General features: G+C 40.7%; 1 protein-coding gene across 1 annotated transcript; it reads right to left on the reverse strand.

Moving 5' to 3' along the window:
- Nucleotides 1-2,336: 2,336 nt before the first annotated feature.
- Nucleotides 2,337-14,680, reverse strand: LOC102309769. Its single transcript, XM_014336074.2, has 15 exons — nucleotides 14,515-14,680; nucleotides 12,631-12,907; nucleotides 11,906-11,981; nucleotides 10,743-11,553; nucleotides 9,928-10,062; nucleotides 9,660-9,789; nucleotides 9,448-9,576; nucleotides 8,385-8,489; nucleotides 7,793-7,956; nucleotides 7,553-7,703; nucleotides 5,941-6,507; nucleotides 5,385-5,491; nucleotides 5,007-5,127; nucleotides 4,830-4,930; nucleotides 2,337-4,540 (listed from the first exon to the last, which is right to left on the reverse strand). Exons 2-15 carry the CDS (start codon nucleotides 12,899-12,901, stop codon nucleotides 4,376-4,378), a joined length of 3,033 nt encoding a protein of 1,010 aa, XP_014191560.1. The 5' UTR covers nucleotides 12,902-12,907; nucleotides 14,515-14,680; the 3' UTR covers nucleotides 2,337-4,375.
- Between the last annotated feature and the right edge of the window lie 13,010 nt (nucleotides 14,681-27,690).

Genomic DNA, 27,690 nt, shown 5'->3' on the forward strand with positions numbered 1-27,690 from the left:
GTGTAACGGATAACCCGCCCAGATGACTCCGCGGTCCAATCAGCGTGTCGGCAGAGCCCTGTGCGCACAGTGTACAAAATGTCGAGGAAGTGAGCCGTAGACAAGTTTATTCAAGTTTCAGACACTGAGAACCGGGCCCTCATAGTTTTTCTGTTTTTTCCCCTTTTTTAATAGACGAGAAATGACTACAGGAAAACAGAAATTGGCCACAAAAGAGACAAATAATGATAATAACGATTAAATGACATGAATAACCACAAAGACATGCAAAAAAGCATACAAGTCAAGCGGAAACGATCCATGAGATCCCCAACAAGTACATGGGGCCATGAATAAACATAAATAACACTAAAAAGACACCAATAAATAAAAAAATCCACACATAAACACAAGGACTATAGGGAGTCAAAAAAACAAAACACAGAAACACAACATTAGAAAAATCTGTTTCTAGTTTATTGTTTTTCCTCCATGTTTGCTTGTGGTCATTTTGATTTACTTTTTGATCGTTTTTCATCTTTATGGATGTTTAATTTGCTTTTACTTTTAAGCACATTTTCTGAGTAAAACCTAGTGATCACTGGGGTCACCGAAGGCCTCTCCAGCACTCTTTCCAATTGTGTGAGAGAGGTGGAGAGTTCTAACATTTATTTGTTTAGAGGCCCGTTTTTCCATGCCGGGACTCAAGATCCTGGCTGATCCCAACTTTTAGGCCTTACTGTCCATCTCGTTCTTCATAATCTGATTAATTGCATTTTTTTGAAGACTTGAACCAGTGAAATCCTTCCTGTGGACTCTATTGAAGAGACATCCTGACATTTCTTTTTAGATCCTGACTTATTTTAATTGTGTTAATTCAAATTGCTGACACAGAAATGCTAGCATTTATCTATTATATGATTAGTCCAAGGCTGCAGGCTATCATGAATAAATTCATTGTCTGCAAGTCTCACAACCACTGTCTTTAATCATTTATGGTTTTACTTTTAGAATGGTAATTAATCACACTTGTCAGCAGTTAACAGCACCTGATGTCTGCAATTATTATTGGCTGTGTTTGCTATTGGAGGAATGTTTAAAGAAAACTCAGAAGCTTCACATTCCTCAAGCACCAAGCTGGAAATGTGAGGCCTTATTGTAGACTGTATATAAAAGATGGGTGTAGTCATCGTAATCACCCATTGGCTAGTGAAGCGCTGGTGACTCAAGATGAGTGTTTTGTTTTTACTGTTGCCATCTTGGTATTTTGAAAAAAGTGGACACCACAGGCCAACGATTGCCATCTTATGATTAACAAGTCATGAGCCAAAGAGGAAACTTCATGTTGTGTTTCAGTATGACTTAAAATTAGCTGATTGTGCTCATAAGCACAACCAGCTAAGACTTTACTGAGGGCACAGATCAAGGAAGGAAAAACTTCAGGAAGTGTGTTTGCATTCAAAGGAGTCGCCCCCTGCTGGTCATTAGAAAGAATGCATATTTAAGGCACTTCCACGTCAACTACACTTTCTGAAGCATATATCTTTTTACACTTTGTGGGCCTTACAGTAGCAATACATTAAAAAAAAGTCCAATAATAAATTATTGAGCCTCTTTTATTCGTAGTTTAAAGGGTTTGTAACATAACTAAAAAATGGGACTTTGTAGTGACCTTTACATCAGTGAGTCAGTTTGAATTTTCCGCAAAAAGTTTAAAGATGGCTGTGCTTGTTCATGTGAACCTTGTCTGAATACCACTCTTCTGTTCACAGCATTAACAGTGAGATCATCAGCTAACCTTAGGGTAGAAAGTCTGTTAATTAGCAATGTCAACAAACAGTTAACACCACACAAGGACAAAAAGCAAGCACTGGTCTGGGTTTATGGCACTTTTGCCATTGATGTCAATGAGAAGCAAGCCAAGGTTAGCCAGCTAGTTGCTATAGTCATAAAGAGTGTCGCATGTACAGTTACTTTCATTTAATAACATGAATCTCTCTTCAGTGGGAACCTCTAGCTGAACTATTTCAAATACAAATAATACAAAATTGTATATTTCATGCCGAGACAGAAACATTTTTATATTTGATATTTATCAAATACAGTTTATACTGTACAAAAACAATTTGTATAAGATCAATACCTATATTACAATTAATGAATGAACAGGATCAGGCTGAGGCGACCGTTTTCATACACCTTCCTGGTCACATGTAAGAGCCTCACGTGTTTAACAGCATCTGTTTTTATAGGGCTGGGCCTCGTTATCAGTGCTGTAAATGTTTACAGTGTGCAGCAGGTCTAATCCTGGTCTTTCTCAAATGACACCAAGTCAGAAACCACTGGGAAAGGCAATAGCTGGAAATGAGCAGAAGACAGCAACTTTTGTGCCTCTGAGTCATTTTTTATTAGAATATAAAATGTAAGACACATTCAAGTACCAAGAGATTCCAGCCTTGTTGTATATTGTGGAAAACACACATCATTTTAAGGAGCTTCATGCCATTTAAACTCTAAATGAAACAGATGACATGACAAACTCTTTCTTCCACATCAGAAAGTAAACAGAGATACAGAGAACGGATTTTTTTTTTGTTCCTAGTGATCCATAAAAGGAAAAAAAAGCAGGAGAACGGAAAGAGGGAAACAATCTTAACACACAAAATAAAAAAATACAGATGTCACAACCTATTACAGCCCTACCAACACCATTTCTTATTCAAGCACGTTTACAACCTTGGAGTGTAAACTACTTGTATCCTTACTTATAACACATAGAAACAGTTTAACCTGAAAATCAACATTTTTTTATTTGTACACTCAAGTAGCACTTTATTAGGAACACCTGCTTGTGATAGTAGTTCTTCAGTTAGCCAATCACGTGGCACCAGTGCAGCAGAAACTCTGAAGCTTTATTTACAGTGCTGTGCTGAATGGTTGACCATAATGGGACCATAATGTTTGCTTTTATTCTCGTTCCTCTGCTTTGCTCTGCTAACACCAGTGAAAACAGAGATGATCCTGTCAGAGCTCAACGTTTAGATGTCAACAACACTTTGCTGAAATGAAGGAAAGAGGTGAGCATGACAAAACTAACAGTTATTAAAACGAGGTAAACAACATATCTCCACATATTAGCTGTTGTATTTGCATAATGAGCAAGCTAGGTACATGTAAATCCCTCTTACATTTTATTTTGCAGAAATATTACTCCTGTGCTCATCAATATATTGTTTTCACACTACAGACCTAACACAGGGGCTGAGGTCTGGATTCCTACAATGTGTTGTTGGACTTCTGGTGGGGAGCGGCTCGGGCTGGGTGTAGGTTATGACATTGGTTTAACACAGCAGTATAAGCTAAGTACTGGGGTTCGGTAAGGTAACGGACATATAAGTAGTTATTAAGTACAAATTACAGTTTATTTTTGCAGTTGATTCGGTTTGTTTGTGCATCTTTACCAGCTGTGGGACTTTGCACAACCTCAAAGTGGTCATCATTTCAGGTCTGGATCTGGGAGATTTTGAAGGGATCCTTTACCATTGTTTGAAGGATTGGATATTTTGTGTTACAGCTACAAAAATACATAAAAATATCACACTAAAAGAACAAAAATGAGAAATTGTGTTGGGATTCCTTGAGGAAAAAAACAAAACAAAAAACGGATCCTGTTCATACTCAGTTCATGTGTGGCATGGAGGGAATTTTCAGCCTTGGTGGATCTGCAGGAATATGGAGTCTCAGACGGCTCCTGTTAATAATGTGATTCACTGGATTTAAAAACATGTAATCTAATCTAAACACAGGATGGTGAGATTATCACATACAGTCCAGATAGCAGAACTGCAGCAAGGATCTATCGCCATGTAAATGGAAGGTCAAAATCAGCATGAGCCAACCTGCCCAGGCTGCTGCTGCTGTCAGTGGGATAACATGGGGAATGTTTTCTTGGTCTCTTTCTGCCAGCATATTACCAACAATCACCAGTCACACTGGAAGGAGTCATCTTCTAATGGTTCCTTCATCTTAAATGTGGTTTTATAAATATGAGACTGAATTCAGACGACCTACGTCGACGTCGTCCTAACCAGCAAGTCTGAATCCAGAAGAACAACTCTGGCAACACAGGAAGTAAACTGAGGCTGTTGGGTAGCAAAGAGAGGGCCTACCTGAACCCAGTGTGGTGTTCCTAATAAAGTGCTTGATTGGTATCTTTGTTTTTCCTGTGTTTAAGCTTTTTTCCCCATTTTTCTGTCAAAATGGATTATATATATTGAGCTATGTGTAAATGCACTGAGAAAAGTTTTAAAGTGCTTAAAAGCTTTTCCCAATGGAAAAAACAAATTAAATTAGTGCAAAAGACCAAAACAACAACAGAGAACAGAAAATATCCGTCTCATTCTCGAAGTTCGAGCTTGCCGTCTCTGACTCTCCACCTCCAGTGCTGGCATCTGTCAGGAGCAGGAACACAGCGAAGCCACAGACCAGACTCTCTGATCTCTCGTTCAAAGGACACCGTCTTCCTGTCCAGAGTCTCCAAAGTGAAGGCTTTCCCTGAGATCTGAGCGACAGGTGTAATTATTCATATGGATTCTGGCTGACCGGGTGTCAGATGTATTTGCAAAGTGGTAATGATAATTTAGTATATTTGTTCTTTCATTAGATAGTTACAGATTTAAATCTAAACTTCCCCAATTTTGTTCTTTAACTGTACTTCGGGACATTTCACTTTCTGTTCCGGAAATAAGAAAAGAGAAAAAAAGCAAACCAAAATACACTTTGAGGAAACAAAACAGAAACCTCGGTCTGATGGCTAAAAGGTTTCTGGACATCTTAAAACTCTCTCATACCTGATCACTAATGCCTATGGCAACATGGCCCACTTTGATCCGCCTACGTTCGCGTATCCTCAAACACTTGCCCTCGGGGTCCTCTATCCAGATATCGATACCTGCAAATGTCAGAGCATTAGAAAAATTCTGCCAACAGCCCTCGATCAGCACAGAGGTGCGTCCCTGCCATCTTACCCTCAAAGCACTGTGAGGACGGCCGATTGGCTAAAGCTAACCACTCCAAGCACGCATCAGTCTGACTGTTGCAGGAGGAAAAGATGCCAGAGCTGAGGTCATCAGACGAGTGATCAGAGTCCTAAAAATAAGAAAGAAGATTTTCTTTTGTGGAGGATTTTCTTTTGTACATAAATGGAAACATGAAGCATGCATGCTCATGTTTGTTATGTAAAAGATGGACGTAGCGTAACAGTCTCAAAATTCAAGCCAGTGAAGAAGCGCCTTAAGCAAAGCATGTCATGTCATGTCTGGTTTCTAAACGCTAAGATGGCGAAGACTTTGCAAACCAGTAAGTGACGTCAAGGTTGGCTACATCCCTCGTGCACGGGTACTCACCTTCTCTGAGGCATCTATCTGCGATGTGTCAGAGCAGCTGAAGCAGGATGGTGGTTCATCTCGAGGTTCAGGGGACGGGGTCTTGATTCTGGTACCTTTAGTCACATCTAGTAAAGGACAACATGTTAAAAGTTTCTGTTATTAGCGGACACTGATGAGGCTTTGACAACCTTGTCTGAAACAAGCCAAGTTAGCTCCAGTCCCTTTAAACCGACTTTGTTTGATTAGCTGTGCCCATAAACAAAACATTTGAAGATCATGTGGATGTGTGCCTGAAATGACCATATTAGGGATATCTTGTCTCTGTGACATCATGCAGAACCAAGAGTTTAAAAATGCATGAAAACGAGTGTTTATTGCAGTCTGAAGCTGGAATTTTGGGATTAGGTTTACATAAACAGACTACGAGCGTCCATCATTGTAACTAATATGTCCCATTTAAAAGTGTATCTTTGAATATGACATGAAGAACAAAGAGCTCTGTAACCTCATCTGAGCCACATTTATAATAATAATATGATTCGGGGCTTTAGTAATGAGTTGTTTTATGACTCACCATCTCTGAGGTATTCCAGCTCTGCTTCTGATCCCCATGAATTCTCTTCTATCTGGTGACTTTTTTGCAGTAAAGGGAAAAGGCCTCGGAGAGCACGAAGATACTCCGTGGACTCAGTAGAATCCCACTCTTCCTCCTCCTCTTCATCTCCTTCCTCTTCCCAATCCCCCTCATAGTCCTTGTCAGTTTTCAGCCACTTCTCCTGAATATATTCGTCCTCCGCCATGTATATATCTACCTCTGAATCAGACCCAGTCTTCCAGTCTTTTTCATTTGTGATGTAATCATCCTGCAGTGGTTTTGGCTCAGAGTCCCACTCCCCAGTTAAGCAAAATGTCTCCAACTCAGATTCTTTGTCTGAGTTTCCTTCTGACCAGTCGTTGCTGTCCTCGTCTACTGCTGCAGTTCTCCAGGGGCTCACCCAGTACATAGCAGGTGCTGAGCCAGTATGTGATGGTTTATTCTGAATCTGATGGGACAAAGAGCAGCGAGCGTCTTCATTCTGGTTCTGGACATGATACAGTTTTTCACAGGCGCTTTTCATGGACCAAGAACTCAGACCTCCAACTGTGGAGAAAATAATTTGCAGTGTCACAATATGCTTAAAATACTTGGCATCTATAGACAGCTGAGTCCCTTCTTTGGCAAAAAGTGGATTTGGATACAGGTCCTATTTTATTTTCCTCAGGAGATACTCCCTCTTGGAGATATTATATAATCTGTTTTATTGTTTTACCAAACCATCTTTATTTATAAAGCACTTTAACATAAAACCAGAATTCACAAAGTGCTGTACATGCAAACATAAGCAAAGTAAAAATAAAATAAAAATAAGATAAACTAAGATAAAATAAATAACTAAATAACGCAAATAAAATAAAACATGTTGAGTCAAAAATTGAGTCAACCCCCTTAAACAGTGCCAAAGGCTTCAGCGAATAAATATGTTTTAAGGAGACTTTTAAACTCAGAAAGAGAAGAGGTCTGTGTAACGTGCAAGAGCAGATCATTCCACAACTTTGGAGCAGCTACAGCAAAAGGTCACCTTTAAATTTATACTTAGTTTTCGGTACCTTTTAAGGAGCTGCTGATTGGCGGACCTAAGGGAACGGGCAGGTGTATATGGTTGTAGTAGCTCTGAGAGGTGGGGGGCCAGGCCACTAAGAGATTTAAAAACTAATAAGAGAATTTTAAAAACAATCCTAAAATGTACAGGTAGCCAGTGGAGTGAAATTAAAATTGGGGTAATGTGCTCAGACTTTTTTGTTCCAGTTAAAAGACGTGCTGCAGCATTTTGCACAACCTGCAGACGCCTAATGGATGCATCACTAACCCCACAACAAAGTGCGTTACAATAATCCAGCCTACATGTAACAAAGGCATGGATTACTGGATTACTGTCTCAAAAAGCTGTTTTGATAAGATGGGCTTTATTTTGGCTAATTTTATGTGTTTGGTGATTACATGCAGCTTTTCTCTAAAGGCTTTGAATGCTTGTATCGTGATTTAAACTCATTTTAGTTTGTGGGCCATGATTTCACTGCTCTCACAACTCTAATGTAATATAAACTGTACACACTTAAATGATTAGAAGATCATAAGGTGCATGGACCTGCTCTGAGGGCCTTGGTGGTTTTCTTCCTGAGCTCAGTTGCTGACGCTCTTCTTTCGGGGTCCTTCTGGAGTCCGGCCCTGAACACTTTAGCTGTGAAGTTGTTACACTTGGATGGCACCTCCCACAGAGGCGGAGGCTCATTGACAATCTAAAACAGATGAATACGCAAGTGTGGTTTTGTCCCATTCAGCCTGTAACTGTCTGATTTTCCACAAACAGCAAATAAGAGATTTTTACCTGGAGACACAGCGGATGGGAATAGTAACGTATCCATGGCTGGCATCCATTGAGCATGTGCAGTAGCATACAACAGCTGCTCCACACATCCGCCTTGGCACAGAGTTGATCCCCTCGTGCCACCTCAGGGGCCATGTGGGTCTCTGTGCCGGGGAATGCAGCTCCTACATTCACAAACGTTAAATGAATTGAAAGTCTTAAAACTCAAAAAGCCACTCACAACGATGTAGAGGTCAAAATATGTCCAGCGTTGTGGTTAATAATCAAGTACTGGGAAGACTGTTGCAAATCTTTGAATGCTAACACGGTAGGCTAAGAATATTGCATGCTATCTTTTAAAGTTATGAATGTTTAAAGGTTGAAAGATGATGGTGAAAGGCAGATTTATTCATTGAAAACTCCTTTTTGTGTATTTATGGGAGCCTAAGCAGTAGATCATTTCACAAGTAGATTTTAAAAAGACTGACAGTTTGCTGTGATATATATGTGTGTGTTTTAATTACATCAATAAAAATCATGGTGTTTGAACCAAAAGGTTAGTCATCTGTAAACTGCACCATAGTTTATTTCAGACTTTTGAGGATCAACTTACCCCTGAAATTCTTGGTGCTCCATCCACTGTCATCTAAAGTCTCTGAGAGACCAAAGTCACAGAGGAATGTGTCTCTGCAGTCTGCAGACAGCAGCACATTGTCAACTGGAATAAGATCAACACGCAGGATTCAGTGGGACAGCTTGTTTTCATTGGGTGCTCATTATGAAACAGTTGACTGAGAAGCAGGAGGCTGTCAGAGGCTGTAAGAGTGATGGGTGCATGGGGGGCTAAAGCGTGAATGGCCATCTCGAGGTAGAATGAGGTACCATCTACAAAAAAAGCACAGGAACTTTGTGCTATCTGATATGATGAGAGTGGGTAATTTGACAGATGTATGATGAGCGAAGCTTTTAGACATGAGCTCAGAGCACAATAGAGGGGCCTAATGTGAGCAAACCCCTCCTGCTCAATCGTATGAGCAGGGATTACCGAGGGTTTAGGGGTGAGGTGTCCCTTTAGGATTAGGTACCATCACAGGAGATGTTAGCTGACAGCACAACCACCAGCTTGAGGCTTCGCTGAGCTCTTTTCTCTGTATGTTCTACTGATTATATAAAATCTCTGCAAAGGTACTTTGGGGTCTCACAAAAAACTCGGGGTAGAGTTTAGCACGTCTTATCTCAGTAGAAAGATACTCCAAAACAAGTAAAAGTCTCCATTGCAAGTTAAAGTCAAAATGAGCCTAAATAATGTGCATAATGAACTAAAGATAAAAGTACTACCTATATACTTGTGTCCTTTATTTTTTAGCAACTTCTATAAATTAAGAAAAAGATTTTGCTATAAAATGCACGTCCTAAAAATAAAGCATGACATCATTATTGTTTTTATCTACTCAGTCTTTTAATGATTATTTTTAAGAGTATTTGCTGATATTTTTTTACTTCCTCAAGTAAAATGCCTGAATACGTCCGCATACACCTGCACATTTGATTTATCCCATATATAAAATGATTAGGACCACACTGGTCACTCTAAAATGTCCAGAGGGTTTGAATTCTCTTAATTTCTACATATTATCATTCAGATCTAAGTCATTATACAAAAACAGAACACATACCTTTGACATCCAAATGAACCACCCTTCTCTGGTGTAGGTGTTCTAGCGCCCCCATTGTTTGATGAAGGTAATGCAGGGCCAGATCTTCAGGTAGGCAGTTCATCTCCTTTAGAAGCTGGGCTAAACAAGCTGATGGGGTTTGGGAGAGTATGATTACTCTCTCAGACTGCTCAGACGGTTTTTATGCAGTTTGTAGCGTGTAGTTAGGTTACCTGGCTTCAGGTCCATGAGGAGAACGACGTTAAGCCCCTCCCTCACAGCTCCAAAGAGCTCCACGACTCGAGGAGAGTTCTGAGCACTCCATGTGCTCACCTCCTCGCTGCTGAAATGACTCAGTGGAATCTGAGAAGAACGGCCAACAATGAGCTAAATAACAGAAATCAGTTTAAATAAAATCAGCATGTCAGCTCTCGGGAGTTTAAACCTCCCGGGTGGAGCACATCTGGATTGTAATGACTGACTCAGCGGATCTTGGCTTACCCTCTTGGCAGCACATTTGAAGCCAGTGCTTCTGTCACGAACGCAGAACACATCACCATATGATCCATTCTGGATGTGATGAAGGACAAAGTATTCCTCTCCCTCTCTGTACTGACAACTGCTGGGCTGGAGATGCTTGATGAAACAAAGAGAGAAAAAAGGAAACAAGTTACATCACAAATCCCCCATAAAAAAAACCTTTTACAGCCAGTCTTCCTCATTTAAGCGCTGAAATCCCAGATGAGCCTTCCCTTCAGGCCACTTCACCTACCTCACCACCAGTATTCAAATCTAGACCAAGTTACTGCTAACAGTTCTTCATCCTGGCGTTGTTCCCGCTGGTGCAGAGGCCGCTCTTCAGCAAAGGTTTCTCCATTTGGAGAACTGCTAACAGTAAGTTACCTTATTTATTTTTATTTTTTTATTGATTTCTTTTGGCTCATAACTTTTATTGTATTTTAAATGTGTCTTTAGCTTCTAAACATTCACATCTTGTACACGAAGTAAAAGTTTCCACCTTTATGTGGTGAAACGTCTGCATTCAGAGTTTTAGATGTCACAGATTTTTACACTTTATTTATTTTTTACTAAATTATGAATTAAAAACATTGTTATTCATTATTGTTGGTTAAAGTGAAATTTTTACTTAAATTCGAGTCCTTGTGAAACGCTACGCGGTAACCTGATGTGCATCTCCTTAGAAGCTGAACCAAATGCTGCACTGATGCAGCCTGCAGCGACTGAATACTACTGCTTCTGCTGTCTACTGTCCATAAACAAAAACAGTGTGGATAGACTGGATGTGAATGTCTTACGTCATGAAATATGAGTCCTTCGTTTGCAGGTTTCGATGTTTTCCAGCTGTTTAGGATCTGTTTGATGAAATCTCTGCAGAAAGCTGAAACAAGCAGCTTTGGTATGTGTGCCACTTTGCCCCTCAGCTCATCTAAAACTGTGTCACTCATGTCATCAAACCCAAAGGAACACTGGGATGTATTCTCAGTGCTGAGGCTGTGGGAATACTCTGAATTTCCCAGTGAGTTTTGCACACTTCCTCTAGAGTCAGAATTCCATCCTGTATTGGAGGAAGGGGTAAATCCAGACACATACATGAGGTCAAAGGTCGACATGATGCCTTGTGTGCCAACATCGACGTCATAAGACGAGTCTGAGTCGCTTTCATGAGTGCGAACGGAGTCGGTATCAGAGCCCGAGCCTCCTCTGTGGTCGGTGCTGGATGTGTCTTCTGTATCTACGGATCTGCATTGGTCCTCTGACGGCGACGCCTCCTCTGATCTCCTCACACAGTCACAAACGTCTGCACAGCTGCAGCTGTCACACATGCACGCGTCTCTGCAGGGGTCTGAGGCCGAGTCAGTAAACTGAGGAGGAGGAGGTATGATTTCAGCTGATGAAGTCGTCTCTCTGTCTGCTGATTTCAGCCAATCAATCTCCTGCACCCACAGACCCTGGATGATAGGAGGCTCCTCCCCTTCCTCCAGGCTCTGTGTGGTTCTGGTTTTCCGGCGCTGTTTTCTCTGGAGGTGGTAGCGCGGGAATTTGGTGGCTGTTTCAAAGTTCTCATCATCTGAGTCGCTCACAAAGGCGGCTTCCTTACCGAGAGTCCTGCAAATGAGAAGAAGTATGAAGATTTGGTTTCTCACACAGAAAGCTTAATGCTTTCTTTAAAATCCAGCTGATCACAATGTTGTTTGGAGCACATGAGTTATTTAAAGTGCAGGAAGAGGTCATTGTCTCATGCACACAGAAAAAGCACAGCTAAAACCTTGTTATTGTCTATGAATACAAATATGTAGCTGGTCATGAGCACAAAAGCTTCCTTCATACCCAGGCACATAAAGAACCCTGAACCCTCACGTACAAGCTAAATGGAAGCCATATAATACCTGTATCCTATATTTTTGGCCATGGAGGGCATTTAAGCCTGTGCACAGGTAATGTGTGTTGTGTTCTTTACCTGTGCTTTTGGAGGAGGCGAGACTGAGAGTAGGGGCACTGAGTGTTGGTCGGGCTGAACTCCTGGAAGTCTTCTCCTGGGACAGAGAAACAGTAGAGTTAGAGTTAGAGAAGTCTCGTTGTGGATTAAAGTTCATAAACGTGATTTGAAAATGTGTAAATGGAGAAAAAGCCTGGACCTTTTAACTGGTCCATGTGCTACAACTGCATGCTTCCATTCAGAGGTGTAACAGTAAAAATGTTGTCTTCGGTTTTTCTGCATTCCTCTCTGGAAGCTTTTAGCTGCTATTATGTCATTTTGCACAACAGGAGCTAATGCACCATTTCTTTAATACACCTACTTGGTAGTGAACATTAGTGATCTTTGGTTGCATAAGCAGCTGTTCTGCAAACCTGAAAAGTGCTGATGTACAACTCAAAACAATTATAGGTAATTGAAAACCTTTAAGCCCGTTTTAGTCATTACTCTTTAAAAGCAAGATCAAAGCCCTTTGATTAAAGAAGTACTCATCTTGTGCTGACATGAAGTCTTTTGGCCCCTCAGGGCTTGCATTAAGTCTTGTGCAGCCCCATGATAGACTGGAGACCTGTGCTGGATGTACTCTACATGTGCTTTCATTGTGTGTTTTTTTTTAACCAAAGTAATAGAAGGATGCAAGTAGCTAAGACAAAAAGGAAAACAATGTAAAACAGTCCTGACTCAGATCTGATCTCAGTCTTACTTACGCTCAGCCTGCGCGACTATAGAAACACACGGATTCTCCTCGGAAACTTCACGCCCCTGTGTGACAACATGCTTGGCTGTGCCGCGCTGCATCACTCGACTCAGGTGGGGGCCGATGGCTTGGACCAGCGAGTCCTTCTCCTCCTCGCATCCCTGATTGTCGTCCACTTTGGTGAGAAACGAGATCTCAGATCCGCCGGCCACGATGATGAAGGGTGTGCTGGAGTTAAACAACCGAGGTATGGCCATGTCTCTGTCGCTGTCGGTCGGCATCTAGAACTGGAGGAGAGAAGGAGATGGAAAAATGTTTAAAAGAAGAGAAACCAAAACAGTAAGTTTCATATGGAGTATTTTGAAGTAAGTCAGATCCTACTAAAAACCCTGGTGTGGATAACTTGGCCACACAGAATGGACCCTGTTCTTTTAGTACTTTAAAGGTGTGTGTTTGCACTATGTAGAATAATGTTAAGAGACCGTGTGCGCGGATAAAGGATGGATACATTTGTTGTTTCTTGGCGATAACATGTCTGAGAATAACCAAAGTTAGCAGGTTTCATCCTGAATATTTTAATATAATTTGGTCCCCAACCCTTGTAGTGAATGGGGAGATATTTGTCTTGCTTGGCTGCTAATAAGTTAGAGTATAAGGAAGCTGTATGCTTTAAAAAGACTTCTAACAAGGTTAGAAGCATTTTATGATCAGTAGGCCTGTCTAAGAAAACTAATATGTGAGCTTTTTGAGCGGCAGCAGATGCTTATCCCTAAATCTGCTTTAATTTTATACAAGAACAAAATAATAGACTGAGTTTGCTTTTTCGTTATAATCGACTGTTTAGGGACAACACCTGCACAGGTAAGGAGTTTAACCACTTGGGGTCACTATAGATCAGATTTTTTAGGTGCTGCTCAGCTCATTTCTTTCCCTGGTGTGCACATGGATCCATCCGTTTTTTTGTAAAACAAATGAATCATCATCTAAAGCCAGGAGTTGTCCTATAATAAAATGATCAGGAATATACTGTATACTGTACGGAAATGTGTGATGTTGGATATCTTTTCTGTTTTTATTTCAACAGTTGGAACCACTGAGAAATATGTATGAATATGTGAATATGTTTTATTTTTTCATTAATTATTTAAATATCTATCCTACATTTTTATGTTAAGCAGGAAAACTATTTCATTCTTATATCCTTAATTATACAACCCTAGTTTTGTCATATTTACACAAGATATGGCAGATATGATATGACAAATACCGGGTTGTAATATCAGGCAGTAATTGAGCCTAAAATAATCCTTTATGCCTTACTTTTAGGTTCCTGCAACACAAGAACCCTGATTAATTCAGCCGTAGTAGAAACCACTGATTTGTAGCTGACAAGCACTTTAATGTGGTGGCATTTGCCGTGGCGGGGTGTGAATGAAGGGACACCGGTTGTAAGCCCGGCAAGGTGAATATAAATAGCGCACAGGGGCGGTTGCATGCCTTCCACTGAGGCTGTCCAGCTGTCAAAGTCTCTCTTCCTCAGGGCTCGCCATGTTGACAGTGAATACAGGGGGATCAAAACAGACACTCTTCCCACTCACAGAGGCCACACTTGTCCTGGAAGTGCTCGCACAGAGCCTGCGTGAATGGATACCTGAAGAGCTTTACTTTGATAATATGGAATTAACCAGGCTTTATCTACAGATGAGCTTCATCTAAGAGCCAATCAGACTTTCAGGACATGCAAGATCAACATGTTAGACTCTGGAAATGCTGCAACTATCACTAAACTTTCCATCAGCCTCAAACGTCCTTCTTACTCTGTGACCTGACAGTGAGGACACCTCCAGCTCAGCAAAGTCTGACTCAAACATCCAGTCACAGCAGAGCACATTACCTTAGGAGCTCAGTCAGCTGGTCTCGGGTTCAGCTGAAATCCTGCAGAAGAGATCGAGGTTTCCTCTCGTGACTCCTTCTGTCTTCTGCTGTCTGTCCGTTCTGTGTTATTATGTGTTTGTTAGTTTCCAAGTGTAACTTACCGGCTTTCTGCCCCCACAGGCCCTGCTGATTGGCTGACCATGTGTGTGAGTTACGAGCTCTTGCACCTCTGTCACCCGGGCCCACCCACTCGCCCACACGAGCCTCAAACACGCTTCATGGATTCCGTAGCTGTCCTCGATGACACTTGGGTCTTAAACCCACTCCAAGTGTCACAGTTTAAAGCCAAATTCCCACTGTTCAGCTCTAAGCCTCAGTATGACGGCTCTTATTTTCAATAAAAAAGATGTAGAGCAAGAGAAGCATTGTTTTCCAGCAATAGAAACGTGTCCCCTGTGCTTAAGAAGTTGTGAGGGCTCAAAAATGCTGGAAAAAATCAAAATAGAACGCCAAATTTCAGCCCACCCATATGTGGGGCCTATAACTGGTTTCATTAAGGGGTGGATCGGGTGATCTCAGGCGACCTCATTGATATGCTGCTGTGGGTTTCCCATGATGCACTGAGACCACATAGAAACCTGCCCTGTGGTGAATTGGAGCTGCACAAACACAATAAAATTAAACTGAATGAAATCTTTAAAATCTTTTGTGTATTGTGGTGAAGAAAACCATGCAGCTTAATCAGCAGTTTCATAATAAAGGTACTGATGATGATTTAATAATTAAATAGAGATGTTGTGTAAATAACGCACATATTAAGATGCTGTGAAGAATTGTGTAATTATTGTTTTGTACAGTTATGCATACGAACTCTTTTCCCACCTGTATACACAACCTTGGAGTTAATTTGCTGAAAAGGTGAAAAAGAAATCATAGTAGAAATCACACTTTGTATAAACGTAAGAATCAAATTGAGGCTCATCTTGTTATTTGGTGACAGACTGTTCAGAACCAAAAAAGAAGACAAAATCAAATTGTTGATAAATTGAACCCTATTGTTGATATGATGTCCTTGCATATACACACACACTGATATCTGTTTGTGTATAGAGTTAAATAATGATTGCATAACATATTTGAAGTTACACTTGTAAAAAAAAGCTCAGTTTCTTCTGTCCCTTGACAACTGGACGGTGCATTCCTGTGTGAATTAGTAAAATACCATAGGAGGGAGTGCGCTATGTGTGTGATTTGGGTGGAGGGTCCCTCTCCCTGGCAACACGTGAATGGAATCAGAGGTCGACCAATTGTGAGGCTGTGCAGAAAGTTTCCTCGCACGTCACTGGGTTACTGTCACTCCAGTCCTCGCTGCTGTTGGTGGGTCGAATCAGCTATACATAGAAGTGAAAAGCCTCGTTGAGGCTGTTTCAGCGTCTTCATTTCTCATTCACTGATGGAAATAATAAATCAGTGCCAATGAGGGCAAACCATAAAACCTGTTTTTATGTAATCAGGATCTATTAAAAATAATTTTTTACCACTTTCTGGGGCAAAACTGGAGAGGACTGAGCGCAGTCATAAACAGAAACTCTGCACAGGTGCCGTGGGAAACCTGAGTTAAGTGGTACTTGTGGAGAGTTTGTACTTACTGGTAAATGCAGGCCAGTAGTTAAACTTTAACCTGATTCATTTTCAGTTTTCTTCTTTTTTGGGAAAAAAACAATCCTTGAAATGGTAATAAAGGAGTATTCTCACCAAAGTTGAATTAAACAAGTTTTATTTTGATGGAAATTAAATGTTCAGACTTTTACTAAATTTTATTTGATTAATTAAAGTATTTTATTACATTTAACTAATCAAATTAGGCCAATTTTGATGGAGCTCCTGATCCAGCCCAAGCTCTCTATGAAGACGAGGAAAAACTCCCCGGGGGGGCAGATCGATGGGAAGAAACCTGAGGAAAGCCCATTCAAAGAGAGATCCCCTTTCCTGGGATGGCTGGGGGGGTTACAGGAACTCCAGGATAACAAAATTTAGAATAGGCCAAAAAAACTAAAAACACACTTTTCCTGTAAAAAAGTTAATAAAAAGAAAGTTAGGTAATGTATCACACTTATATGACAATATATGAAGTGTGTGTCTGTGTGTGAGAGAGACGGGCTTATCTGAGCCAGGGGTGAAGCTGGAGGTCCCCCAGCGTTGGGCGCTTCTCCGGGACGTTGGTTAAACATGCGTCCAAGAAGTTCCGGCAGTCTGGAGAGAAAGAAAGGAGAAAACAGATGAAGATGATAGTTCCAGTGATCCAAGCCATCAGTGAATGTTGACGTTTTCTTACGTGGCGACAGATCCTTGTTGAATTTCAGTTCCTTTTGGAGGAACGTCATGGTATTAAAGTCCCCCACATGAAGCGCTTCATACAGCACCACTCCCATTTGCCACACCGTGGTGGGTCCAGCCCTGTATTTTTTGCGTCCGTAACATTCGGGAGGGGTGTGAATAGGTGTACCTAATAAACAGACACAATGACAATTTCTTGTAAAACAAAAGGCACAAATTGCTACATGTGTGAAGAGCAGGAGCTGAATATGTTACCATAGAAGAGGCGGTCTTCCCAAGTAGTTTAAAGAGAAACGCTGTGGCACACTTAGCCATAATATTTCATATAATTCAATAATTTCATATTAATTCAACTGTTTCTTTCATTATATATATTTTTTTATATTTTAATATTGTTTGTATAAAGACTTGATGTGTGGCTGCCAATTTGAACAGTTCTGGTTGACCTAATACTTATAAACACAGTGTCAGCTACGTTGTCATCTGATTTAATGTATTTATTTACATTAAACTTTCTTATTATATCAAACGATTAACCAATAACAGAGTGTGTTACTATCAAATGTGAAATAAAATATAACAGCTTTTTTATAAAGGCATTGGTAACTGGTTTTCTTTTTTCTTTTTTGTATTTTTTTCTGTTAGGATCATTCAGTAATACAATGTGCACGTAGGTCCGACCATCAATTTCTATCACTTGGTCAAAGGCTGAGGCTTGGGTGTCATCCCGAGACTGCTCCAGTGGTTAATCTCTCACGGGGTGGCGGGCCCTTGTAGTGACGCCCTAGTGAGTCTCCTTCCCCCGCGTCACCCTGAGCCCAGACACTACACGCTACTAAAAGTTGTGATCACATCCCCACATACTGCCCCAAAAGGTTATTAAACCCCAGCCAATTTGTTTCCAAAATTAGGGGATGTGACAGGCACAAACTAACTGCAGCCTTTATCCTATGTGTGGTGTGACGCAGAACACCTAAGGTATCCGTCTGTGCCGCCCTTGGTGCTTTGGGTGCAGTGCCTGTTGCTTCTTGGGCCCAGGGAGGCAGAGGGGGAATACGAAAAGTCTAAAGACACCATTTGACCTTAGAACTGAAGAAGCTTCTGGGATGAGAGGTGAAACGTCTTCAAGCAACTTAAAGAAGTGCAGACGCTTTTCTTTCCAAGCTCCTTAGACTCTAAAGACAAGAGTTTGCACTTTAAGGAATGTCAACAAAAGGGAAGACTGATACATAAAAAAAATAAATAAAAAAAAAAACACCCAGCACGCCCCTGCGGGCGGTTTATCCTTCAAGCTCGGGTCCTCTACCAGAGGCCTGGGAGCTTGAGGGTCCTGCGCAGTATCTTAGCTGTTCCCAGGACTGCGCTCTTCTGGACAGAGATCTCCGATGTTATTCCCGGGATCTGCTGGAGCCACTCGCCTAGCTTGGGAGTCACCGCACCTAGTGCTCCGATTACCACGGGGACCACCGTTACCTTCACCCTCCACATCCTCTCGAGCTCTTCTCTGAGCCCTTGGTATTTCTCCAGCTTCTCGTGTTCCTTCTTCCTGATATTGCTGTCATTCGGAACCGCTACATCGATCACTACGGCCGTCTTCTTCTGTTTGTCTACCACCACTATGTCCGGTTGGTTAGCCACCACCATTTTGTCCGTCTGTATCTGGAAGTCCCACAGGATCTTAGCTCGGTCATTCTCCACCACCCTTGGGGGCATCTCCCATTTTGACCTCGGGACTTCCAGGTTATACTCGGCACAGATGTTCCTGTACACTATGCCGGCCACTTGGTTATGGCGTTCCATGTATGCCTTGCCTGCTAGCATCTTGCACCCTGCTGTTATGTGCTGGATTGTCTCTGGGGCATCTTTACACAGCCTGCACCTGGGGTCTTGCCTGGTGTGATAGACCCCAGCCTCTATGGATCTTGTGCTCAGAGCTTGTTCTTGTGCTGCCATGATTAGTGCCTTCTGTGCTGTCTTTCAGTCCAGCTTTGTCCAGCCACTGGTAGGATTTCTGGATATCAGCCACCTCCTCTATCTGCCGGTGGTACATACCGTGCAGGGGCCTGTCCTTCCATGATGGTTCCTCGTCTCCCTCCTCTTTCTTGGGTTTCTGCTGCCTGAGGTATTCACTGAGCACTCGGTCAGTTGGGGCCATCAATGACCGAGTGATATATATTATATATTATATATATATATATACATATGTATATATATATATATATTATATATATATAATATATATAAACATACATATACATATACATATATACGCTTGTATATCTTCCGACATACAAGCTGAATCAGGATAACTTGGGCTCCCCTTAGCTGTCCAATATCAGGCTCACTGTGCCCATCTCATGCTCTTGTGGTAGGAAAGATGCGCTTCAAGTTCATAATATGACAAAAAAAATATTATTGTTGGTTTAAGAATAAAGTCAAAATTCTATTAAGAAATAAAAGTTGAAATGTGGAGATTATAGTTGTTGTTTTAGGATAAACTTCCAAATCTGCTATACCCTCTAAAAATTTATTTGTTTAGATGAGTTAGTGAAAAAACTTAATCAGCCTTCTTATCATGTTTTAGGATACAACATCCATCCTACATATTTCTTAAAGGTGTAACAATCGATATCCTTGCATCTGTCCATTGCCAGCCATTGATTCTTTTATACAAATCCAGCCAACAAGCTTGTGTATTTTTTCTAACCGTATTGTGCAACACTTGCACAATACATTTTTAATAAATGTAGTGCTGTCAGCATTAATCTCGTTAAAATGACGTTAACGCCATAACCGCATTAACAGGTAACTCTCAGCAAGTTATTGCTGATCGCCCATGCATGGAGCTGGAATGCGTTAACGAGCTAACCGCGCTAACGCCGTCAGATTAACGCTGACAGCACTAAATAAAAAAATAAATAATCTCCTTGTAACTGAAACCAATTCTAAACTATGATTTCACTAACTCTATCATGATTTATTTGCTAAATCGCAGTCTTGCAGTGTTAGTGAAACGTCTCTGAAGTGGAACTGCAGCAAACAGCTAACAGAAGCTAATTGCAGCTAACAGTAGCATAAATAGCAGAACTTACCTACAGAAAGGACCAGGACCATGATAGATGAGCCATGATACTTTTGCAATAGACTGCTGTTGCTTATCTATTGAAATCTATTTACTATACCTCAAAAAAGCATGAGTGTAGCAATGTTAATTGCCCATTACCAATATGGTGAGTAATGATTCCTAACATGCTCTATGAGCTATACTGACAATTTAGCTATGTACCAGTTATCATAGTTATTAAAATATGAAAATAATTTTACTTATCTTATAAAATGGGTTAAGGATAAGTTAGCTGTTGTCATTCGCATATTTTAATGAGTCCTTTACCCCAAAAAGTTGTGTTCATCTTGATGTAGCATTATCAGTGGGAGAAACGTTTTTACTGGACGAATGAGAAGAGCAAAAGTGGATCGTTGAATGAAACGAATGAACCAGAACTGGTTTGTAAAAATGCTGCTACGTCAGTGGTGTGGAACTGGTTTAGCTTTCGTCCGTCAGATACACAACAAAGCACTATTTTTGGTAGAGCATGCTAGCTGGCCGTTGTTATTACCGTGTTGTTTGGAAAATACGGCACACTTAAAATCAATCCTTTGATTTTTCTGAAAATCGACAGTGCCCCTTATAATCCCGTGTGCCTTATGTATGAATTCTGGTTGTGTTTACTGACCTCGAAACGATTTTATGTGGTACACGGTGCTCGAAAATCTGTCAAATGTTTTAGTGCGACTTTGCTAAGCTACGAAGTGGCGCTTGATGGATTGTCGGAGCATTATGGCTATCGTAAGCCGGAGCCTCGCGGAGTGATACGTACTGTGCTTCAACATAATATTGTGTGTGTGTATAACCTCTTTTTAAGTTTTGTGGATATTATACATGGTAATGCTGAGGATATGTCAGCTGGAAATGCCTTTTGGTTAAACTGTCAGCAAGGAATTTGCATTTGCACTGTTACATTTTTATATAACTTTAATGCACATAAAAAAACAGCTGCTTGTTTAAGTGAAAATACATTGATGGGATTTTTTGCACTAATAAAGTTGTGGAGTTGTAAAGTATTTTGTCTAGTGTCAATTATATCGTCAGTTATATCGTTATCGCAAATTTTCAAATGTATATAGAGTGATAAATATTTTTGGTCATATCACCCTGCTCTACTTTCTACCACTAGAGGTGGCCTGGCATCTCTGACCTTCCAAGTTCAAAGTAAAGTAGGACAGGCACACATAGACCACCCCCACCATCACAGCTGTGTCTCTGCTCTGCTCTTCTGTTTACTCAGGTCGTCATAACAACTTTTGATGACGAGAAGGAGCTGGGTGGAGAGGGTGGGGTTAGATGATACAGGGAGAAAAGGTCACAGGAAGTGTGTGGGCTTGTTTTGCTTTTTGTGTACGGATGACCTCACCAAATTTAATTATCACATCATCAGACGAAGAAGCTAATTTCAGCCTTGAGTGTTTGCCTGCCTGTTAAAAGGTCAAATTAAGACTGCAGGGGGAGGAAAAAACAGCCTCCGGAAGGAACATTTCTTGCAAGATGAGCCAAATCCTAAATGAAGAGACAGATTACAAGCCATTAAAGTTCTTGAGATGACCAGAGGTGGCAAAAGTACAGGCATTCTGTACTTAAGTAGAAGTACAGATACTAGTGTTACAAAGTAAAAGCTGAAGTACTGATTCAACTTCTTTACGCAAGTAAAAGTGAAAAAGGACAGACTTTAAAATGTACTCCCAGTAAGAAAGGAAAAAGTAACCCCTTGGAGGACATTTTTATTCTATTCAATTATTTATATAGTGCCAAATCACAACAACCAATGCCTCAATGCGCCAGCTATTTTTGTACAAAGCTAACTGAACCATGTGCTACATTAATGTAATGATGAAACAATATTAGTAGTATGAATTTTAATTCTGCTAAAAGTAATTAGCTTGAATTGGTTAAGTTGAACATGAGCAGAGAAAAAGAAGAAAAATGTAAAAAAAAAAAATCTACTTTCTGTTGCCTTCACTGTAGAGGGTGACTTTGCCTCTAAACAGGAAAATGAGTTAAAACGGGATTCAGGAACCCTGCTAAACTGCAGAGGATTTTCATGCAACCTTCAAAACACAGTTAGTCTACTTCAGTTTGATGTTTCACAATATGAAAAACATGTCACATGTACAGACCCAGTATCTGATTTAAGTGTGAGGACTTACATGTCAGCTTTAACATCCAGTTTATCAAACACCACTGAGCAGTCCTTATCTTTAAATCTATCATCTCTTCTTCCTGTCCTGTTCTGTCTTTCTTATCTGTCTCCGTCTCTCAGTGAAGTTAGCTCTCTTTCCTTTCTCTCTGTGAAATAAGCAGCTGGACCTTTAGCTAGCACACAAGCAGTTCGTGTGATGATGTTGTTGAGCTGATAGAAATGCTGTAAAACATCATGTCATGTAGTTACTCCCTTTATGCTCCTCTTCTGTAGCTAGATGCTGACTACAACTCACTGACACCTGCACTCCTTCTGAGTAAATCAAGGGTGTCAAACTCAGACATTCACCCAAACAGTCCGCTTTAACCTGAAACTCCCCTTTCTGTCAGTGTAAAGAAGTTACATATTTAACTGTTTTTCTATGTGATGAAGAAAAAGCTGCTGTGACAAAGAAAGAAATCTGTCAGCACGAGTCTTTGGACTTAAATTGTTAGAAAATGTTCTTGTAGCTCATTGCCCAGACTGTCCAGTTTTTTTAAAGACTCATCTAGACACTCAGAAACCGAGCCATGGTTCTGTGCTGAACGTGAGATGGAACATCTTATCTCTCTTCTGAGGTTACAAACCACAAAGTTACTGCTTATTTTCCGTGGTGCGTAAACTGCAGATTTTAATCATGCAACAGAAAAATTCTGATTTGTAAAATCAGACTTGCAATAACTAAATATTATTTCTAAGTCCTTATCATTTACCAATTTTAGGAAGGCTATACATCCCTATAATATGCTTGCATTAATGTGGTGAATTCACAGTAAAGTACTGTCAGTAAAGTGTTGTCAGTGTTGGCTTTCATCAAGTGTAGTAGAGTTTAATTTACATTAAAGCTGATGATGCTTCAATTCATTCACTGAATTCATTCACTATACCAACTTTATACAGTTTAGCATGAAGAGAACATACAGTATACTGTTAGTGGAGGAAATGAAACTCAAGCAAGATAGCTGTGTAACATCTGCTGACATCGTTGAAATCTGGTGTAAATCTACAAAAAGCAGCAGGTCAGCTGATCATAGCTTGGCCACTAAGAAAATCTAATGGAGCTCACAACAGAAATGATTTTGAATTCGTATTCTCCCCATGCTGAATGACTATAACAGATCTTATTGTTCCCCCACTCTCCAAATCCCACTTTAACCTCTGACTGTTCATACTTTTCTGTTTTGGCATTGAGGCAAAGCCATCCTCCACCATGTAAGGAACACAAAAAAATCCCCCTCTCGCCCCTGTGGGCGATCTATCCTTCAAGCTCGGGTCTTCTATCAGGCGCCTGGGGTTTGAGGATCCTTGTTGTTCCTGGGATCTGCTGGAGCCACACGCCTAGCTTGGGAGTCACTGCACCTAGTGCTGCGATTACCACTGGGACCAGTGTTACCTTCACCCCCCACACCTTCTCCAGCTCTTCTCTGAGCCCTTGGTACTTCTCCAGCTTCTCGTGTTTCTTCTTCCTGATGTAGCTATGTCTATCACTATGGCCGTCTTCCTCTGCTTGTCCACCACTACTATGTACAGCAGGTTAGCCATCACCATTTTGTCCGTCTGTATCTGGAAGTCCCACAGGACCTTAGCTTGTACATTCTTGGCCACCCATTTTGAACTCGAGACCTCCAGCCTCTATGGAGCTTGTGCTCAGAGCTTGTTCATGTGCTGCCATGATTCAACACATTCTCTGTGCTGGGTTTCAGTCCAGCTTTGTCCAGCCACCTGTTGGGTTTCTGGATGTTAGCAACTTCCTTTATCTGCCGGTGGTACATACAGTCCTGCCGTGATGTCTCCTCCTGTTTCTCTGGTTTCTGCTGCCTAAGGTATTTGCTGAGCACGCTGTCAGTTGTTTCAACCTTTCTGATGTACTCGTGGATGTTTGCTGTTTTATTTCAAGAACTCTAATGGCTTGTAATCTGTCATTTCATTTAAGGTTTGGCTCCATCTTGCAATATATGTTCACGTTACTCCTTTCAGAGGTTGTTTTTTCCTCCTCCTGTAATCTTAATTTGACCTTTTAACAGCAGGTTGGGAGGCAAAGACTCAAGGCTGAAATAAACGTCTTTAGAAAATCTGCCTGGCTGATGATGTGATCATTAAATTTGGTGAGGTCATCCTTACACAAAAAGCAAAACATACATCCCACTTACCTACTGTGACTTTTTCTCTTCTACATAAATACATTTCTAAAGATTCTGTTGACATGAAATTCTCACCATATGTAGATAACAACCTATCCAGTCCACACATAGAAAGAAACCAAACCACAGATGCCCATAAATGATGTGTAATAATGAGAAATGACACAGTGAAAAAGTATTTGTTTACTTAAATGTATTTGATACTTTGTACAAAAGCCTTTATATGTGATGACACCTTCAAGACATCTCCTGTATGGAGAAACTAGTTGGATGCATTCCTCAGGTGTGATTTTGGCCCATTCACCACACAATCAGTCTTCAAATCCTAAAGGTTCTGTGGGCCCTTTCTATGAACTCTTTCCACAGATTTCCAGTTGGATCCAGGTCAGGTGATTGGCTGAGCCATTCTAACAGCTTTATTTTTTTTCTTTCTGTGCAACCAGTCAAGAGTGTCCTTGGCTGCGTGTTTGGGTTCATTGTCTTGCTGAAAAAGCTTAAATAATACATACTTTTCCACTATAGACGAATATGTTCACGTTCATTTATTTTTGTATTTATTTTTATTACTAAAACATTTTTTTTATCCAGCACCAAATCACAACAACAGTCGCCTCAAGATGCTTTATATTAAAAGGTAGACCCTACAATAATAAAAAAAAACCACCCACACAATCATATGACCCAGCACACCCACAGTGTGAAGGGAAAACTTGCTTTTAACAGGAAGAAACGTCCGGCAGAACCGGGCTCAGTGAGGGGCGGGGCCATCTGCCAGGACCGGTTGGGGTGAGAGAAGGAAGACAGGATAAAAGAAATGCTGTGGAAGAGAGACAGAGATTAATTACAAGTAATTTTAGCACAATATAATGCTAAAATAGCTGGAGTCACTGTGAAGCTGGAGGAGGAACGCTAACACTTTTCCACTCGATAAAAGTTAACAGGAGGGTTCCTGATGGTTAGGGACAAATGCAATGGCATGGCAGGATGCTGGTAAACGGACCAAACTTCAGTCAGGAGAACAACTGAGATAATCCATCCACAATACGAGGTTAGCCATTAATTTACTGCAACAACATGGGAATAGAGCAGCTGCGAGAGAATTCAACATTAATGAATCAATAGTACGGAAGTGGAGGAAGCACCGTTTTTGGCTTTCCTCATATTCCAAAACGTGTTTCGTCTCTTCGCGATTACTGTAACCTGGCGTAATTTGCAGATCATGTTGTTTGCAGCCACTGCAATGCTTTTGACCAAAACAGGCACAGCTTGATGACACCATCAACATGCGCTTTTGCGGTACAGCGGTATGGTCAAAATCTCTTGGCCAAGTTCGTATCATTTGTATCATATACCGTTTATACCGCCCACCCCTGATATAAAATAAATGTCAAATAAAATACATGTTGTGACTTTGAGCTGTGACTGATATGATGATGGACTCCGTTAATGCAGAGACAAACTGAACCGACAGATCTGTGTCAATTCAAAAAAAGCAAGCGTGAGTGAAATGAAGACACTTTACATCGAATCAAAAACCACCAAAATCAGATAAAGAAGAGGGAAGTTCCAGTTCTTCCTGGTGGAAGATAAATAGCGAGTGTAGCACATGTAATGATCAGTGCAGAGAGAAGCCCACCTTGAAATGGATCACTTTGTGCTTCTGATGGTGATGCTGCTGCTGTTGAGCTCAGGTAGGATGCTTTGTGTTAAATACCAGCTGCTGTTAAATTAAAAAAGAAGAAGCACAGAAGAAGACATCCAACACGTATAAGTCAGCTTTAATATGTTTGGTATATCTTTTTATATGTAGAAGACCGTTGTGGTCATGGGTGCTAAGATGATTATAATTGTTAAATGTGCATTTCCATGGATTTGCGTTGGTGTGTGTGTGTAAATGCAAAAGCATACATAAACAAGAGAAAGGGTAGGAAAAAAACATTGTGTTTATCTTGGTGCTATGGGAGGAATATTAAGGAAAGGTAATAATGTCTGTTGACCCACTTTCAAACCATTTTTTTTGCACAATGAAATCTGAAGCCTGACATTTTCACTGGTCTTTCTACCCTCAAAATCAATCAGCATCTGTAATTTGGGAAAGATAAAATACTGATGGAAGCCCTTCGCTTCCATTGCTAGACCCAAGGTTGCACTATATGGTCAAAAGTTTAAGGGGGTCCAATCTGTGAGGTGGTCTAACTGTGAGAGCAGGGAGGCAGGCAGGTGATAAGAAGAAGGGAGTCCGAACCAAAGTGAGAGTGGCAAATTCAGCAGCAAAGGAAAGGAAACTGTAGGCGGTGAGGTAAAAAATCCGTGGACACAACTAGGCACAAGAGAAACAAAACGAGTACAAGCATAAATTGCAATGAAGCGCATGAGTGAGGCGACAATGACGCTGGTTAGCAGACGATCTGGTGGAGAGTTGCTGTTCCAGCTGGCCTTGAAGAGGAAATCAGTAGTGGTGTGCGGATTGATACTGAAATATTGATTCCTCTGATACCTGTTATTTATGTTCTAGAATCGATTCTCATATTAAAATATCGATATTTTAGTAATTTGAGGTAAATTTGTACTTTATCAATAACAGGAAGACAGTGGAAAGAAACTTTATCATTCGGATTATCTAACTTGGAAGGAACTACATGTGAAATATGGCTGTATAAAGGTGTCGCAGCCCCTTAGACCACTGATTTCCTTTCCGATCCGATACCAAGTAAAATTCAGGGTGGTATCGACGATACTGATCTGATTCCGATAATTTGTACAAAAACGTAATGTTTTATTGTATTTCAAATTATAGCTTCATAATGATTACATGACAACAGACTACTTGTTCTTATTGCTTAAAAATGCAGAATTATCATATAGAAATAAAAAACCTGCAGTTATGCGCTATTTGAACACGTTGCCTGCCTGCAGCACTAAAGGACTCCCCGATGCATTTAGCTCATACATGACTGTGTTCAGTCTGCGTTTGCTTTGAGAGAATGAGCAACATCATCATCCTCTGTCAATACCCTGGATCTCACCTGCTCAGGTAAGCCCATTAGTGACATCAGCAATGACTTCAGTGCTGATAGTACGTGTGTTTAACACCTATGTTGTGTGTACGTGAGGAAATGCTGACAGGTGTTCTTCTAAACCCAGATGTCATTTTTGTAAAGAGAAAAAGCAAACAGCATGACGGAGAAGACAACAAAAACACAGACAAGTAAATTCATAAACACCACAAAACTTTCTCCAAGACAGCTCACTATTGGGGCAGTGTTTACTTTTAAGGGAATTATAACGTATATTGTATTTTGTTTAAAAATATTACGTAGGAGTAGGTCATGGATAATAAATATTGATTTTTAAATAACTGAACAGATATGAAATCTACCAGTATCGTTTCTTTAAAGTTTGTGGGAACTGAGCAGCCTGTTG

This window comes from Haplochromis burtoni, unplaced genomic scaffold (genome assembly GCF_018398535.1).
Source record: "Haplochromis burtoni strain Fernald_Lab_line unplaced genomic scaffold, NCSU_Asbu1 Contig_6, whole genome shotgun sequence".
NCBI lineage: Eukaryota > Metazoa > Chordata > Actinopteri > Cichliformes > Cichlidae > Haplochromis > Haplochromis burtoni.